Below are 17,872 nucleotides of genomic sequence, written 5' to 3'. Positions count from 1 at the left end.
TTCTTGATGTTTTCTGCTAAATCCCCCTTGATAGCACGCCAACTGCAGATCCTGTTGCTTATAGTTTGTGGGTCTTTTGAGCCATCCGTAAACAATTGGAACACTGTCTTTATACTTATGGTCCCTATAACTATAGTATTCATTGCTTAAATCTGTGGTCTTATTCCTGTTCCAGATCTACAGACATATTTTTTAAACTCCCAGACAGGTCTTGCAGGCCACAACAATGTTGCACAAAACTCTTCACATATCTTTTGCCATTTGCTCTCCTGTCAAGCCAAAACCTCCTTTTCATTTCCTCTTTTTCTTCCATGTCTGCATCACCCTTTTTGTTGGATGGTTATCTTCATGTCCCCTTAAATTGACCCAGTAATTGGCTACTAGCTGTTTCTGACGTAACCGCAATGGCATTTCACTGCCATCAACTTGGGGGTGCACACACTGGGGAGGTTCTATCCTGATACTAAACATAATCTTAGAGCCCAAGCTTGCTATCCAGGTCTGCCAGCACAGAAAGCTGCTGGTCCATATAATATACTCCTGTAGTCTAATCTCGATCTTATTAAGACTACATAAATATATTTCAAAGATGCAAAATCAGCTCCCCACCCCAATCAATTTTTATTTATTTTTTAAATTTTTTGACTACATATCCATGTCAATCTCAGATCGAAATACACTCCTGAAAATCGAAAACTCTCAACTCTCTCCAAGTTATTTCCATACAGTTTCAAATTACATTCCCTTTCTTGTGAAGAACATAGCTTTTAAACATAGCTTTTGCTTTTGTTCTTGCATTTTCTTAACTATAAGTATTCAACATTTTCTCCCTCTTTTCCACAAAACCTGTCATCAGCAAACAATGATCTCCCCACATCCTTTGAAAAGTTCTGCAAAATGTTACTTTAGTTAAACAAGTATCATCAGCAAAGTGTACTTGTGGAAGTATTTAGTATGCAGAATTTATAAAGTAACTATTTTATGTTGGTGAAATAAATGTTAACTAAAAACTACAATAACTCTCTCTGAAATGTAGTAGAGTAGAAGTACAAGTAGGCCTACCTTAAAATGATATCTAGTTACTACCCTAATCAATGCTATCAATACTATATAACAATACTATCCTCAACATCATCCTACTTAGTAGGAAAATCACATTCTATGTAGAATACGAAATCAACTATTTACAATAATCACTGCTGTTTGGGTAAATCCTTTTTATTATTATTATTCAAGGTCTGATTCAAAATACACTGCATTTTTATACATTGCTTTCCAAAGCAAACTACAGTAAATAAGGCTTAATTTGATATTGGTGCTCAATCATAATTTAAAATAACACTTCTGGCCAAAAAAAGGCAAAAATAAAGGCTTCCTATTAGATGCCACAGCAAGGGTATGGGATTGCATACAGTGTGTGATATTCACTTGATAGACTATATTATAAAAGACTGCCAGTAAAAACAGTCAGAATCCGCGGTGAGTCATTACAGTCCAGAGTTAACTTAGCCAGCCATTCCAGGTGATCCTGGAATCAAAGTGTCCAACAAATGTGTTACCCTAAGTGTGCAACTGGTCCATATTGTATTAGACAGTTCCATAGACATTGTAACGTTGTGTCCATTGATGTGTTTAACATGGCATTTGGAAATCTCTTTTTCTGTTCCGTCTGAGGCAACATGTGTAAAGTGATGCTTATACCATGATAACGATTAAAAACAACAAAGATGGAGGGAAGGTTTGACAGTATATTATTCCCTAAAAAAGACTGAAATGTGTGTGTTTGAGTGCATGTGTATGACATCTCACTGTCCACTGCATATTGAGAGCATCTGTTCCAGAGTAACGGAGGATACTGGTTGACAACATGTGAAAGTGAAGGAAAAGGAAGTGTTGGTAAATGCAACCTGAAGGAAAGTCAAGGGTAGGGCATTGGTCTGTCTTTGTGGAGCAGGTTTTGCTAGCTGACTGGCAAACCCTCGCTTTTCCTCTTGTCTCGAATGGAGTGCAGCATGTCTGACACCAGCGTGTCAAGCCCGAAGACTGGTGCCCAGCCCCAATCTCTCCTGGCATTAGAGTCATCGAACCTCACGGGCCAGCTGTCTGCTGCAAAATGACAAGCAAGATGACCACATTACTTCCATCATATCAGTTCTAATTTAACGATAGCAATATCAATGCCACAAATCATTTAAAAAATAAAACAAGATACAACTTAAAGTAAAACTCATTACTTTCAGTTCCATCCAAGAAAAGACCTAAAAACCGTACAGATGTAGCTTTCTCTTAAAATGCCACACACTTTAACATGTTAACATGTCATTACAGCTAGAGACAGAGTCAATCAACTCAATTGTGCCTTTTGGACAATTTAGAAATATGGTTTTAAACCTGCACACTTCTACTTGTAACTGCTTTACATAATTGTATTTTATTTTGCATCCCTATTATCCTAATGTATTTATCAAATACTTTTCCAATTCTGGATGTTTTATTGTCTTTCTATATTTCTCATGATTGTACTTTCTGTGTTGTTGTGTATGAATGAACATGAATGATATAGCGCTCCTTGAACAAGTGAGAAAATCATTGATAAATCAGATGTACAATCTCACACAGATTTTGTGTGTAGGTATGTGTACCACTTCGTACCGATGGTCTGGCGGACAGAGTCGGGATTGTAGGTGACTTTGAAGTGAGGGAGATGCTTGCGGATTTCTTGGGCCACCTCTTCTGGAGTGAAGCTCATGGCGGCGATGTTGTAGGTACGCAGAGACAGCTGGCACTCTGGAGCCTGCATGAACTCTACAGTGGCACGGTGGCAGTCAGAGATATGCATCATGGGAAGGCGGGTGTCGGGACGCAGGTAGCACTCATGGTGACCTGTGCTGAGAGCATCGTGGAAGATCTGAACTGCATAGTCTGTGAAGACAGAGGTCCGGAGTGCCTAATCTATAACATCGAGCTGATTACACTGAATATAGATGTGGCATGTGTAGATGTGAAGTGATGCAATACCTGTTGTTCCTCCTCCGGGAGGTGTGTTGACTGATATCACACCTGGGTAACGTAGGCAGCGGAAGTCCAGACCATATTTATGATGGAGATACTAAAGAAATAGACAAAGAATATTGAGATCTTTTAACATTTTACGAATGGATGTATCAGGATACTATGTGCATGTGTATTCATGTGCATTGTAAGATAGACACACCTCCCCCATCAGTTCTCCATGCACTTTGGACACACCATAAATGGTTCGAGGTCTTTGGACACAGAGGTCAGGGGCTGGGTCACGTGGAGAAGAGGGACCAAATGCTCCAATGGTGCTGGGGACAAAGAGGCGCAGGCAGTTCTCTAGGGCCAAGTCCAGCACATTATGAAGACCTAGATGGACAGCAGAACATCCAAAGTGAAGTTTAAACATAAAAATCCCTAAAAATGTGGTACATGTAAATGTGTATCTATTCAGCAGACCTGTGATGTTGATCTTGCGTGCCAAAGCCACATTAGCTTCGCCAACAGCACTTAGCAGAGCACTGTAGTGGATCAGCCAAGTGACACGATAATTTACAATCAGTTCTCGGAGATGTTTGTAGTCCAACACATCAGCGTATACAAATGGACCTATTAGGAAAAGAGAAGAAGGTGGAAAGACCAATGAAAAGAAAGTAACCAATGATTTAAACAGGAGGGAAATAAGCTGTACATTCTGTTAAATGTAAATTGAAGAAGGATGTAAATTGTGTGAGTAAAACACAACATTGAAGGTGAAAAGAACTTGATTTGGTTTTGCATACCACTGCTGAAAACGTCAGGTGGAGGCTTCTTAATGTCTGACAGGATTACATTCTCTGTTCCGTACTGTTTCCTAGACATTAATACAGATATGATGACATTCAAAATTTCAAACACATTTTGACTTTAATATCTCAGGAATTTCTACATGTCTCACCTCAGTAACTGTGCCAGTCCCACACCTAACTGCCCAAGACCACCTGCATACATAGACAAAGTTTTATGTGGTGGTGTATCTGTCCTGAGAAAACAAGACAACGTTTGGAGTTTGGTATGAAAATGGTATCAATGTTTTTGGTGCACCACGCTTCAGCTTTTTGTTTGTTCCAACGCTTTATCCTGGGACAAAAAGTGACAGCAGACTATTATTCTCCCCACAGTCACTCATTGGCTCTTTTATGTCACGAGCACTGTCTGTACGCACCCTATTGTGATGAGTCAAAATGGGGTCCTGCTGCTGGTCCACAGTGAAAACAACTCGAAAAGAAAAAAACGACAGCATGTGTCCAGTATTCCACTCATGCCATTGTTTAATTTAAATATAGGATCTGCTTGGAAGTCAATAACTCTCTCAGCTCCCTGAAAAGATGTCCTTGAGAAAGGCACCTTAACCCCTATTGTAACTGCTCTGCGGCCAACAGTACAAAACAGTAGCTGCACAATGAAAGTGGTAGAAAACAATGGCAGCTTCACAGGTTCAGTGTTTGTGTAGCTGTGGAAAAGTCCACCTTTCTTTCCATCTTTAGCTATTATGCGTTCATGACAGAAAATAGCATTTGCATTACCCGTGATGAGGACACGGGGGTTTTCCCGAGGAGGTGGAGGGCTGCAGGTCTCACGGCTGTTCCACCTGCTCATCTGCCTAGGCAAACAACTGATGCTGCGACCGGGCAAACTCCGCGCCCTGCTGAGACAACCTCGGCAAAACAGGCCCAGCGTAGCCGCAATGGGCACACAGACCCCCGGTTGCATGTCCAGTAGCAGTCCTTAGAAAAGTTAAATTCAACCATAACTGATGACACAGAACTTCTACATTGTGGTAGTGATCATTGGGGGCATACACAAGTTGAATAGAATAATATTACAGACACAAATTGAACTTAATAGGACAAAAAAAAAAAAAAACATTTTTACCTGTGTGCTGACAAAATCAGAAATCCCAGACAGATGATTCTTGGTCCAAAACCAGCCGATGCAACTTAGGTTAGTAAAACAAAAGTATTCCTCTGAACTAAATCACGAAATAAGAGCTGATAAGAGGCATTTAAGTGTCAGAATTAAAAGATTACCGTCCAACTGGTCAATGTTTCAGTTCACCCAGTAACCAATGGATCAATAAGCAGATGTAGGGAAAGTCTTGCTGGGCTACATGGTTCTTGTCCACATTGTACACTCGCGGCTCTTGACTAAACAGGACTACAGTCTCCAGCTTGCAAAGCTCCGCGTGTGCAAACATGCGGACTTGCAGTGTACAGGGATTTGTATTGTGACGAGAGTTTAGCTGAGCTTAACAGGACTGGGAGGTGTGTCAGTTATACAACCTTCTTCTATTCATAAAATCCATGAGAGTTATTATGTCAGAAAATATTTTTTTATCAAGCAAAACATAAAAACAAACATACATTAAAAATATAGTTTGTTAAGCCCTAACATATGGTGTGAAAATATAGAGGTCTAATCAGCATCAAATGACAACAATTATGTTTTTTTATACTATTTGTTATGAAAGAAAAAAAAAAAAAACACTGTACATTAAAACACAGCAAGTTGTTACAAAATTTGAAACAACAATTCTAGAGTCAAAAGGCATTTCACATAAACATTCCTCCTAAAAACATGTTCTACATGTTCAGGCTGAACATCTTGACTCCTTCACGTACTGACAGGGCATCAGCTGAGCGCCAGTTTCCCCCACTTAAAGACCATGTTCCTTATTTCCTCCTGAACCTCTTCAAGGTGACGAGCCTGTGGGGTCCGCCTCAGAAAAAAGCCTTAGGATAAAACATGGGCTTAAGTCAGCGTCAACGCTTAATAAGTAAAATCCCAGAATGATCAAAGTTAGCATACAACTCTAAATAATGAAAGCATTGGGCTTACATTAGAGGATGTTGAATGAGCATCTCTGCTGAAAGTAACCACAGGAAGAAAAAATTAAATGAGATCATGTTTGAATACATCACCTCTCCAAAGCTGTAGGGACTGAGGGTGGACTGAGGGCCAGATTGCCAGCTCAGTGTGTTCATACAAGGGGTTAGAGTAGCAGTCTCTCTCCCTGGGCCTCAACAGTGCCTGGAACAAACAGTGAGTGTTCTCCTTCAGTCCTAGAACACACCTGAGAGGGAAAAGTGAGGTGAAATGTCACCTTGGACGTAAAGATTGTTTGTAAGAATGAAACTGTTGAGCTTTGTCAACCATCAATTCCCCAACTGTGAAGTGCGACTGACCTCTCCTGATCGCTGTTACACAGGAAGGTGCCATAGTTGGACGCATAGGCCTCAGTCGCCAACCTCAGGAGCAGCGCCTCAGAGAAGCCCAGTGCCAGGGGGAACTGACGCCACAGCTGCCACACACAGTCCAACAGCAGCAGGAAGACCGGGGACTCCTGCTGGAGACGGGCATGGGAGTAGGCCGAGTGGGCACATCGCTGCTGGAATGGGTGTCCTGCCTGGAAAGAAGAACACTTGCTCATATAAACATGCATACAGTACACACCTATTCCTTTTCTGTGGCCATTCCAACTTATTAAAAGGGGCTCATGCTGGGGCACAGTTGAACTCTTATGACTTGTTGATCAATTTGTACTTGTACTTTGTAAGTTGGTTAGTCAATGTACTTCAGTCTTGTCAGTCTTTAATTAATTCTAAATCATCAACAGCTACTTTCCTCCATATGATTTAATCTTCTGAACATGAGATGTCAGTTGTTTGTTGAAAAATATTGTGTAGAAAAAACAAATTCTGTTTTAGCTATGAAAGCTTCCAAACAGTGAGCACTTGTGCATTATAAAATATTTAAGGATGATGATCACAAAAATTAGCTACCCCTAAAATGTTGAGAAATGCTGCACTTGAGGTAGAATTGTTGGAGATGGTAAACATTTGGAAACAGAGTACAAGAGTTGAAGCACATTTCCTGTTAAGGGTAGACTGTAGAGCAATATCCTTTCAGTAAGAGATTTGGCCATAACCACATGTGAGATTGTGCTTGAAAAACAGTCGACAGCCCCGCAGCAAAACTGTGAATGTTAAAAGTAATACAATTCAATATGCTCTTACTTTGGGGCGTGCTTTAAGTTCTTAATTCTACTGAAAAGAGTTAACCTGAACGTTAAGCTTTATTTAAAGGTGCAGTAGATAAGACTTATAAAACTAACTTTCTGTCATATTTGCTGAAACTGACCCTATGTTCCAGTAGAACTACATTAAGCAGGTCATTTAAAAAAACGTCCGGCTCCTCTGGCACCACCTACAGCCTGTAGCACAGCTCCCTGTTCAGTTGCACCAATCAGGGCCGGGGGGGTCATGCACACACATTCATTCTCCCTTGTTGGGGGAGGGGCTTAGGAGACCGTTTTGGGCTTTAGCAGAAAGGGGGGAGGGACTGAGAAGTTGTTGATGTTTTTGGCTAAGTCCTGGATCTTCGCAATCATACCTACAGCACCTTTAATGTGATTAGCTTTTTTGTATCCCAAAAAATGATTTCAGGCGTACTAATTAGACATTTTTGTACACACACATACACTCACCTGTATCCACTCCCTCTCCAACAGAGCCAGGAAGCCCTCCAGGGTGCGGCAGTATGGGTCCATGATGAGCTGAGCCAGAGTGCTGATGAGCAAAGTGGAGTCTTTCCCTTCAGAGCCGTAAACCAGAACTGAATGACCGTCCCTGGACAAAACCAATAGATGTGCTACAGTACAGTCCTGTTCCTCTACGTGTATAAGACAAGTCATACATGCATTTATTCAAGCATTTACAAGTTCTCTATTAGCGCTGATAACAGGTTTTATATCAGTAAGATGTGTCTTTGATATTTGATTATTTTTTTAACTTTGCTTTCCTTCCCCTTCAATTTTACAGTAAGTGACAAAAAGTCTTGTGCCAAACTGTCCCTTTAGACAAGAATATGTGGTTACACTTTATTGGAAGGTATCTACATAAGAGTGACATGACACTGTCATGAACATGTCATAAACATTATAAACAAGTCATAAATGTTTATGACTAGGGCTGGGCGATATGGAGAATATCAAATATCATGATATTGTTGACCAAATACCTCGATATCGATACCGCAACGATATTGTAGTGTTGACTACTGGTTCTTTCACAAAATATTTACACAATGAGATTTTTGATAAATAATAATAATAAATAATAATAACAGTTACAACAGTCTGGTAAGTTCAGAAAATGACATAACTTTACTGTAATGCAGCCTTTAAAACCAGGAAAAGACATATTACGATATCCAAAATCTAAGATGATATCTAGTCTCATATCACGATATCAATATAATATCTATATATCGCCCAGCTCTATTTATGACATAACGCTTCTTTTAGTAAGTGTCATTCGGTTTTTGTCATGACAAGTTATGATTAGGGTTAGGGTTCATGTGTCATGACTGTGTCACGACAGTGTCATGTGTTCATGACAGTGTCATGTCACTCTTATGTAGATACCTTCAAGTAAAGTGTTACCGAATATGTTTTTGACAAGAGATAAGTGCACACTCCGGTCATCAGGCAGAGGCCTTTTAGCTGTACCCAGAATAAGATCCAGGTCCGGTGGGGGAGCCTTCAGTTACTTTGGTCCTGCTCTCTGGAACAAGCTGCCTGATGACCTGAGGTCAGTCACAACTGTGTGCACATTCAAAAGCAAACTCAAAACCTTTTTTATTTTCTCAGGCATTTGTTTAATTACAGTATGTGTGTATGAATTTGTATGGTCACACTTGTATAGCTTGTTTTTTGTTGTTTTTGTTGATTGACTTGTTGTGTATTCTTATTTCTATTCCTGCTTTGTTTGAATGTGTATGCTGTTTTAAATGTAAAGCACTTTGGGGTGACCTCTAGCTCACCCAGTAAGAGCGTGCACCCCATGTAGGCTGAGGCCTTTGCAGCGGCCCAGGTTTGAATCCGACCTGCTGGCCTTTGCTGCGTGTCATCCCCCATCTCTCTCCCACCTTTCCTATCTATCCACTGTCACTCTGAAATAAAGGGAAAAAAGCCCCCCAAAAAAAAAAGTAAAGCACTTTGGGCTTACGTGTAACGAAAAGTGCTATATGAATAAAATTGACACTGACTGTAATGATCCCACCACAGAGACACAGCGTGGGTGTAGTCCTACCTCTCCACACACTCCGCCAGCAGACCAGCAGTTGACAGGGCAGTTTGGACGTGAGACAGCCACTTTGAATTTTCAAGCTTACTGAGCCAACGGTCCATATTATGGTACTCGTCACCGCAGGCCTCCACCAGTTTAATTAGACTCTCCTGCAGTGCTTTACCCCTGTACACGCATAGAAAGACAATAAGTTGAAGTAGGTTAGTTTAATGGGACATCATAAAATGGTGAACAGCCTCATCCATACTTTTCACAAACCTCTCCATTTGTCTGTGCAGTCTCTTCCAGCTGCTATAACACGATTTGGACTCAAACCCTCCGCCTGTCATGCTTGCCTGCAGCGCCTGCTGACTGGAGCGTGTGTCAATAATGTAACCTTTGTCTGAGCCTTCAATCGCAGCCTGGAGGAGTTGCTCATCTTCCCTGCAGCGCTTCCTATTGGCTCCCGTCAGCAGCTGACTGCTGCGCATAATTACCTGACAAGTTAGATTACAATTGTTTAGTTGCATATATGAATTTCAGTCTAGCAGTGGAGACAAATGAAAGCCCCTCACCATGCCATTCTTCCTATGGTAGTAGCAGAGGACAGGGAAGCGTCCTCCCTGTCTGAATTTGGCCACCTTCTCCAGCATGTCATCGTCTATGTTCTTAGGGACGATGACAGCTGGAGGGTAAGAGGGACACACTAAGTATTCTCTGTTCACGGTGCTTAGTCTCCACCGATCATGCTGCAAACAGAGGAGAGAGAGGACAATGAAGTCTGGTCACACTGACGGTTTTGAAAATGTGAACTTTAATACACATAAGTCATGTAACCTGCACACAGCACATTCATGTTTACGACCCAGCGCGGACTCTAACAGCTTTATGTCAAAGGTTACCAAAGGGAAACAGGAAAACAGCTCTAACGTGGGTGGGTCCACCTTCTATTGCATATAGCACTTGGTCACTGCTGATTTGTTCACTCTTAAACCCTAGAGGGCAAATAAAAGAAGAGGCCAAACCTAACAGCAATATTACATTTTCACCCAGAATGAGAACATGCAGCATCGGAAAAACGACACCCTTCTTACATCTGTAGAATACATATAAAGCTACAGCCAGGTGGCAGTTATCTTAGCTTAGCTTAGCATAAATACTGGAAACAGAAGGAAACAGCTCGCTTTTCAAGTGTCTTTGTAAAGGTAAACAAAATCTGCCGACCAGCAAAAACGCTAAAGCTCACTAATGAACATGTGATATTGTGTTGGTTCAACCCATGTAAAAACTGAACTGTAAAAATTACAAGTTGTGGTTTTCTGGAGTCTCTGATTGTTGCCTGGCAACCTCACAATAACGACAAGACTCCAGGAGGCCACAGTTATCTGCCAAGAAATCGTGCGGCAAATAATCTAACAATAATAATAATAATAATAATAATAATAAACTGAATTTGTATAGCGCTTTTCATGGACTCAAAGTCACTTTACAGGGCAGGGTACAAAACAAAACAAAATGAAGCAGAACAAAACAAAACAAAACAAAACGAATCAGAACAAAACAAAACAAAACAAAACAAAAGATTCAGGCACAGATGAAAAGGGAGGGGGGGGCGTGGGGCTACGGATAGGCAGAGGTGAAGAGATGGGTCTTGAGGCGGGACTGGAAGATGGTGAGGGACTCAGAGGTGTGGCTCTCTTGGGAGGAGGGGGTTCCAGGGCCTGGGAGCTGCCCTGGAGAAGGCTCTGTCCCCAAAACTGCAGAGGTTGGACTTGTGGATGGAGAGGAGACTGGCTGAGGTGGATCTGAGGGACCGTGAGGGTTGGTAGGGAGAGAGGAGGTCAGTGAGGTATGAGGGGGCCAGATGGTGGAGGGCTTTGTAGGGTAGGACCAGGATTTTGTAGGTGATCCGGTGGGAGATGGGAAGCCAGTGGAGTTGTTTTAGGATTGGAGTGATGTGGTGCCAGCATTTGGTGCGGGTGATGAGTCGGGCGGCTGCGTTCTGGACCAGTTGGAGTCCTATAAAACTTGTTGTGTATATGATTTTTGTTTGGAATAAACAAATGAGATATAGTGTGTAAGTGAGCTAAGGTGCTGATATGCAGATGTTTTACCTTTGGACAAAGCCAGGCTAGCTGTTTCCCCTGTTTCTAGTCTTTATGCTAAGCTAAGCTAACCATGTCTTGGCTGTAGCCTCATATTTAACAGACAGATATTGTGGTGATCAATCTTCTCATCTAACTCTAGAAAGTAAATAGGTGTATTTCCCAAAATGTTAAGCTGTTGCCTTTAAACTCTATTTGACAAACCACATTATACAAAGCTCAACTCTCATGGAAGTGGTAGGAATCAGCTGGACGGATGTGCGCAGACATGCAAGCTCCAACCATTTTCTTCTGTTTGAAAACTAAAGATATCCTACATGTTCTGGGAACATTGTGCCTATAAAACATATCCAACAATGCTGCCCTCAAGTTCCACCCCTCACTATAGCAACATGCTATTCCCAGCGGAAGACGTCTGTCCATTAAGCACGAATTCAAGCTGTGTGCAGCACATTCTGAAGTTAAGGGAAAACAAATGAAAGCTAAGCAACAGGGATATCCTGAATCTTGACCCCTGCATTCAGTTTCTCTGGCATTTTCCTGTCATGGGGTTGTTGGATCACTGTTGGGATACTGTGTGTATATGTTTTGTCCATGTGTAATTACATCCATGTGCAGCAGAAACAAGTTTGTAAAATACAGAGTCTTATATGTTGCTTACAAGTTCCTTCATTTGACTGTAGTGCTTTTCAGGGGACGAGAGACCCCACTGGTCTGGCAGGTTGGCATCACAAGGTCTGTAAAAGAAAGGGTACATCTCTGACACACTGTCCAGACAGGACAGGGTCTGGAGAATGAGACAGAGGGATTAAAGAGAATGTTATCAGGTGTGAAGCACAAATAAGAAACGCTGTATTCAAAGAAAGTATGAAAGATCGCATTGTAAGACAGAAAATACAGATTTCCTTATACCTCGATAGAGCGTGCAATGTTGAGACACTGCTCCATGCCTGGGATGTCAAGCTGGAGCACGTGCAGATCTTTACACTTGATAGTAATCGTCCCTGAAGATACAGATATTCTACACACACACACACACACACACACACACACACACACACACACACACACACACACACACACACACACATCACTATGATTCTGAGGCAAAACAATTGAAACAATACCCCTGTGTCTACTTCCCCTCTCACCAGCCCGTGTTTTGACTAGCTGTGTAGAAAGTTTGACTGAAAAGGAAGGCAAACCCAGTCAATGGGGCTTTCTCTTGCTGAGAAATGGGTGTGCAACCCCTATTCTCTGCTGCTGACCGAAAATATACATGGAGGGGATTTCAGCAATGCTTAGGCTCTCACAAAGCTAAAAAAAAGCTGTAAGTGGCAAGCAACACACAACACGACATGTGTGGCAGGGGGTGAGGAAAGAGAGGATGCTGTAATCTTGTTAGCAAATGTCCTCCTTCAGCACTGTGGGCAATAAGAGCAGCAGATACATGGCAACACAAATGATGTCCAACCTTTTTTGACTGTTGCCTGCATTAGCGAAGACGCAGGAGTAGCCCAAAAGGTTTTCCACACTGGTTAAAAAGATTTGAAGAGGATGATGGAATTAAACATTAATTAGACATTCACTGACAGTCATGTTGATTGGTCATGTTGAGTAGTGTGATTTTGTTTGACCAAGTTTGTGAGTGCTAGAAAGATCTATAAACCCATATTAAGTGCTCTAATTAAGCAATCAAATACATCATTAAGGATGTTAATTGAATTCTGTTGAATCAAATGTTATGTTTTTGGCAATTTGGAAACAAATGGAAGCAAATAACTGCTGTTTTATATCTTGATTTTATGATGCACTGCTCAATTAAACTACTTGATAATAAGATGTTTGTTGCGGTCACCTTTTCTCAATGGCATCGATGTTCCTGAGGAGCAGCAGAACCTGCCGAGAGCTGCCCTCCTCCCTGTCCGAGAAGAGCAGGTGGTGGCCGGTGATGCACAGGGTGCCTCTGCTCGGCGGGTGTAGCGGCTGTCGGAGCACAACATCCTCCACATTCGCGGTCTTGATATGCTCAGAAAACTCCATCAGCTCCACGTCACGTCACAAAGCAAAAACCCTCCGCTGCTGAACTTCTTTTACTGCACAATTAGGGCCAAATCACTTCCTCGTCTCTCTTGTAATAAAGTGAAAGCTTCCTCCTCTCTTCACTCAGTTAGTTGGGTAGCAGAGCAGTTGTACTCGACGATAAGGAGTATATAAATAGATTCATTTTTTTGTCTGAACATAGTCAGACTCTTTGTGTTGCTACACCTTCCCCTCACACAAGTGGCTGGGCACGAGAATGCTCTGGAAACGAAGATGTGTTGCTTGAGGCTACACAAGACGGAAGTGCACGTTTCCTGAGAGATAGCAGCAGAGCTGAAATGTGTCACATAGTTTGCTGGTAAAAGTTTTGCACATCGTGGGGGAGAGTGGGAGAGACACATGACAAGAATGTGCTTGTCATATAATACATGACCACTAGATGGCGGCATAGCCTACTCAAACGTAGAAAGCTGGTCTTAAATCACGACCCAAGCAATTTGCATAGTTTAGGGGTATTATTTGACTTATAATACCACAATGTAAAAATACTTAAATACAAGTAAAGACACTACTTTACTTAGTAGTTAGTTTACTTAGTAATTGTAGCCTACATATTATCATCAGCACAATGTGCTAGTAGGCTAGCCTTTTTAAAGTAAAAGCACTCACGTGCAGTATGTCCCATTTCAAAGTATTAGGCTATAGTATGATATAGCCTAGGTTATGGGCTAATATGTTATTGTATTGGTATTACTGATGTACAAGAGTGCAAGCAGCATTTCAGTGTATCTACATTTAACTATTTTTATAGGCCTACTGTTCTTGTGTAGTTTATTTTTTGCATCATATTTTGTAAGTTTTGTATGTAGCATGTTTATCTATCTTATGCAGCTTACTTTTGATAGGCTACTTTAAAAAAAAAAACGTTTTGGTGATAATACCTCTGCAGGACCTTTACATGTAGCCTAATGGAGCATTTCCACACTATTGTTACTTGTTAGGCAACCCCAGCCTCTCTGTCCTCTGCGGTATGGGCGGTCACTGGCGCTTATCTCCCTATAAAAGGAGGTAATGAGCTGTTGCGCTCCAATCGCCAAACTGCTAATCCAGAAAGCGAACATCACGTGAATCCCCAAAGACTGCGTTCATCATTGCGCCGATGGATTTTAAAAAGTTTGGAGGAGAGTCCTCCGAGGGGGACACCGAAGATCTGGACAGAGTGAAAGCACTAACAGAAAAGCTGAAGTTGCAGACTCGCAGACCGTCCTATCTGGAGTGGCAAGAGAGAGTTGAGAGTCGACCGTGGAAGGAAAGTTACCCAGCAGACAGCCCGGACTCGGGAGGACAAGTCGTTTCCATGCCTGCAATTCTGAGAAATGAGAACTCAGAGCTGGTTGTGCGCAATATATGTGGCTTTGATACCATTGATGATGCTTTGGTGTTTCTCAGAAAAGAGCTGGTGAGTGAGCATTTTATTTTATCCAACCATCTATTTATAAGATAATGTGGCAAAAAGTGGACAGTTCCCTATGCATATTTGTGAAACAGATGTCTATCTTCCTACTACTCCTCTAAGGTATAGTCACCTCTTCAGGTGTCAGTGATCTGCTCGGCATGAATGCCTGACTTAAATTAGGGGATAGCATGACAGCCTGTAAGCAGTGCTGACAGCCTAAACAAACAATATGATGTGTGTTTTCTCACACTCAGGCTGCAGCCCCTATACATTCCACATGACTGTGATTTACACACCTTGATAAGAGGATAAAGAGCAATCCAAATCCAGACTTCCACATATTTCCTGATATCTCACTGATGCTCACTTTTCTCTTCAACCTCCCTTCCTCGCTTGCTCCTCAGAGGGAGATGCAGGTTCAGGACAACCGTCTGGCCCGCCAGCTGATCCGTCTGCGTGTGGAGATCCACAGGCTGAAAGTGGAGCAGGTGTGTGGCCGTCATAAGGAGATGCTGGACGATGCCACATACGAGTTGGAGGAGTGTGGCGAGGAGTCGGACCTGCTGTGTGACATCCCCATGAAGGCTGCCTTCGCCCTGTCCACCCCGCTCAAACACCTGGGCCTCACCAAGATGAACATCAACTCCAGACGTTTCTCACTGTGTTAAAAACCCTTTATTCGTGTTTCTGAGGATGTTCCATTGGCCTCCTCTGTGTTGTGTTGGCTAGATATTAGGCTTATTTCCTCATCAGGAGCTGTTGATAGAGTGAAGAGTGGCTGCCAGCTATTGGCGCCCTGGGTGGAAATGAAAATGAATGTGCACCTTGGTCATGCATGAGGAAGCCTCAGTGTGCAGACCTGTAGGGGCACATACCCTTAATGCAGACACACCTTCCTGCTGGACGGAGCCCGGGCTGCTCTACTGTTGACTGTTCTTTGCTACATGTCATGTTAATCACAGTAGCTAGATGAAGGCTTAGAGGTAGACTGAAATATACAGGAAGGAATGAGCATTATATCTTATGCCCAGTGATTTGGTATTGTAAACAAAAAGTTTTACTTGTGCCAAAGAAGTGCAAAACAGTTACAGGGAGAGTAATGACTTGCTAAAAAAATTGCTATAGAAGAAGCTCACTTTAGAAAAGAAGCTTGATGGTCACAGTACAGGAGGGAGCTTTTTTAGACAGGTCAGATAACTTTACATCAGTGGTTCTCAATCTAGGGTTCAGAGCCCAGACAAGGGGTCGCAAACTAAATCAGAAGGAACCACAAAAAAACTGATTTTCTCTAGTCTTTACCTCTTTTTTTTCTTCTTTTTTTCTTTTTAAAGCAAATTACTGAATTATTTCATCTCTTCCGCCCTCTGGTTGAACTGGTTACATCCAGTGATGAGGGGTTGCAAGTAAACATTGTTTCATTTTCAAGAGGTCACAAGTAAAAACGGTTGGGAACCACTACCTACATCACTAACATTTTTTATGGATTAAAAAAAGTATGAAGATGGCTTGTCTGGTCCAGTCTGGTCTGATAAAAGGAAATGTTCAACAACACTAAACAGAGTCCTTTTAAACAGCAACGTATTCCAGCTGTTGAAGCCTTCATTGGGGCACTGTCTGTCCCTACCACTACCTTCAAAGGAAGTGGGAGGTCACCCTCCAGCAATTTTACCCCTCTTCTTTACAAACCAAATATATCTCCTTAGCCTCACCACTGCAGTGGCAGGACCCAGTAGGCTGTGCCTAAAGCATTTTGTTTGCAGAGCACGAATTGGAAACTATATATGGCTGGACAGTGACCAACTGTATTTGGTTTAGGGCAAGTTAAATGCATATTATGTAGCTTAATATTATTAGTAACAACTAGGAAGAATAAGATATTATTGTTGAGTGATATTTTGGTTGCAACTGTAACATGTAAAAAAACTAACTATTAGCTTTATTTTTAAATCATGCTATTGTAATATGAATGTATTTGACAAATGAGTGTAAAAGAGAAATGCCTTAAAATGTAATTTTTTTTTCATGCACATACAGCATAATATTAAAGAGACTTTGCCATTTATATGTCACTTGTGAATTATGTTTTATTAGCATTTAAAATTTGTTTATTACATGGTTCTAACTTTTCATGGTTCTAACTTTGGGTTCTGTGCATGTGTCTATGCACAATCTACTATCAATCAGATCCATCCCCGTCATCCATCCTAGGTCTTAAAGCCATCCTGTACAATAGTCCCTTCTTTCCTGCCACTATACATTCATGACCTGGTGTATCCAAACATAAGAAAGGGGCCCCAGAGGGATGTGCAGAACCACAGACATTGTTGGACATACAGTAATTAGTCAAACAGAAAAACAAATATGCCTTGGCGGAGTGCAGCTGCTGCGTGAAATTAGAGCACAACTGGGACTGTTGACATGATCCTAATGTGGCATACGTCAGGACACGGATGACCTCACGTGCGACGTTAGGCCCCAATAGTAGAAATGAATATCATATGGAAAATGCACAGCTCAAGGTATTGTACCTTGAGGCCTCATTCGTCAGTGAATGCTTTTACAATAAAGCTCTGCAGAGTTTCTCATGCCACTCAGCTCTGCCCTGCACATAGTTTCACTTGACCTTTCCCCCCCATATCATACCACTTGCCATCATATGAGCAGACGCTGGTTTTAGACTGTATTTATTGAAACTAAACAAACTTAAAAATGTAAGATATTTGAATTAGTTAAAGACATGAGTGCATATGAGTAAGCATTAGAAGCAAAACAAAAGCAGCACCCGCTCAAATGAAAGAGGCCAGCACCTGCATCGTGAAGCGGGGTGGTAGAAGGGTCGGAAAACTTTCTGCATATTGATAGTATCTCGATTTGATTGCGTAACAGAATGTGATTTCCAACCACATTTAGAAGTAGCGACAACTGTGGTCAACGGGAAACTAGGAATACCCTTAAAGGCTCATAAGGCCTCCTAAAAGCTGATCTCCAAAAATAGTGAGGCTCTTTTAGGTATGTACCTGTTGATCCACGGTATTATTCATGATATTCATATGAATGAGGAATTTGTTTTTATGATGAGATTCTGCCTTCAGAAACGGATAAAATGTTTGAAACCAGCTTACTAAAAGACTTTGTAGTTCATC

At 41.7% G+C, this 17,872-nt stretch overlaps 3 protein-coding genes across 8 annotated transcripts; 1 reads left to right on the top strand and 2 right to left on the bottom strand.

Annotated features, from left to right (window-relative positions):
- Positions 1–1,202: 1,202 nt before the first annotated feature.
- tdh2 (L-threonine dehydrogenase 2) lies at positions 1,203–5,261 on the bottom strand. Of its 2 annotated transcripts, XM_078277509.1 has the most exons (9): positions 4,933–5,261; positions 4,584–4,784; positions 3,956–3,998; positions 3,801–3,871; positions 3,478–3,627; positions 3,215–3,387; positions 3,019–3,109; positions 2,653–2,922; positions 1,203–2,106 (listed from the first exon to the last, which is right to left on the bottom strand). In XM_078277509.1, exons 2-9 carry the CDS (start codon positions 4,768–4,770, stop codon positions 1,961–1,963), a joined length of 1,131 nt encoding a protein of 376 aa, XP_078133635.1. In that variant the 5' UTR covers positions 4,771–4,784; positions 4,933–5,261; the 3' UTR covers positions 1,203–1,960. The 2 variants fall into 2 exon arrangements, with proteins under 2 accessions (XP_078133635.1, XP_078133633.1); XM_078277507.1 differs by having other exon boundaries at positions 4,584–5,261.
- Positions 5,262–5,433: 172 nt separating this feature from the next.
- On the bottom strand, positions 5,434–15,162 carry LOC144535187 (myotubularin-related protein 9). Of its 5 annotated transcripts, none has more exons than XM_078277503.1 (11): positions 13,089–13,867; positions 12,705–12,764; positions 12,143–12,251; positions 11,892–11,967; positions 9,701–9,874; positions 9,405–9,622; positions 9,150–9,311; positions 7,544–7,685; positions 6,243–6,463; positions 5,979–6,130; positions 5,434–5,789 (listed from the first exon to the last, which is right to left on the bottom strand). In XM_078277503.1, exons 1-11 carry the CDS (start codon positions 13,240–13,242, stop codon positions 5,689–5,691), a joined length of 1,569 nt encoding a protein of 522 aa, XP_078133629.1. In that variant the 5' UTR covers positions 13,243–13,867; the 3' UTR covers positions 5,434–5,688. The 5 variants fall into 5 exon arrangements, with proteins under 5 accessions (XP_078133629.1, XP_078133631.1, XP_078133630.1 ...); XM_078277501.1 differs by having other exon boundaries at positions 5,435–5,789; positions 11,892–12,017; positions 13,089–13,851; XM_078277505.1 differs by lacking the exons at positions 12,705–12,764; positions 13,089–13,867 and adding an exon at positions 15,026–15,162 and having other exon boundaries at positions 11,892–12,017.
- Positions 14,344–16,791, top strand: fam167b (family with sequence similarity 167 member B). Its single transcript, XM_078277510.1, has 2 exons — positions 14,344–14,732; positions 15,134–16,791. Exons 1-2 carry the CDS (start codon positions 14,433–14,435, stop codon positions 15,395–15,397), a joined length of 564 nt encoding a protein of 187 aa, XP_078133636.1. The 5' UTR covers positions 14,344–14,432; the 3' UTR covers positions 15,398–16,791.
- The last annotated feature ends 1,081 nt before the right edge of the window (positions 16,792–17,872 follow it).

Source organism: Sander vitreus, chromosome 20 (assembly GCF_031162955.1).
Source record: "Sander vitreus isolate 19-12246 chromosome 20, sanVit1, whole genome shotgun sequence".
Taxonomy (NCBI): domain Eukaryota; kingdom Metazoa; phylum Chordata; class Actinopteri; order Perciformes; family Percidae; genus Sander; species Sander vitreus.
The sequence above is the reverse complement of the archived record's forward strand: the minus strand, read 5'-3'. Positions and strand labels throughout refer to the sequence as shown.

What these genes read in the sequence shown, in the direction of transcription:
- tdh2 (XM_078277507.1), bottom strand. Translation starts at nt 4,770, where the DNA reads ATGCAACCGGGGGTCTGTGTGCCCATTGCGGCTACGCTGGGCCTGTTT. An exon ending in ATGGAGAACTGATGGGGGAG is followed by an intron (nt 3,110 to 3,214) that starts GTGTGTCTATCT and finishes CTATTTCTTTAG; the next exon opens with TATCTCCATCATAAATATGG. An exon ending in TCCCGGAGGAGGAACAACAG is followed by an intron (nt 2,923 to 3,018) that starts GTATTGCATCAC and finishes CTGTCTTCACAG; the next exon opens with ACTATGCAGTTCAGATCTTC.
- LOC144535187 (XM_078277501.1), bottom strand. Translation starts at nt 13,273, where the DNA reads ATGGAGTTTTCTGAGCATATCAAGACCGCGAATGTGGAGGATGTTGTG. An exon ending in ATCGATGCCATTGAGAAAAG is followed by an intron (nt 12,765 to 13,088) that starts GTGACCGCAACA and finishes CTTTTTAACCAG; the next exon opens with TGTGGAAAACCTTTTGGGCT. An exon ending in TGGAGAGGGAGTGGATACAG is followed by an intron (nt 6,464 to 7,543) that starts GTGAGTGTATGT and finishes TCTTCTTTCCAG; the next exon opens with GCAGGACACCCATTCCAGCA.
- fam167b (XM_078277510.1), top strand. Translation starts at nt 14,433, where the DNA reads ATGGATTTTAAAAAGTTTGGAGGAGAGTCCTCCGAGGGGGACACCGAA. An exon ending in TGTTTCTCAGAAAAGAGCTG is followed by an intron (nt 14,733 to 15,133) that starts GTGAGTGAGCAT and finishes CTTGCTCCTCAG; the next exon opens with AGGGAGATGCAGGTTCAGGA.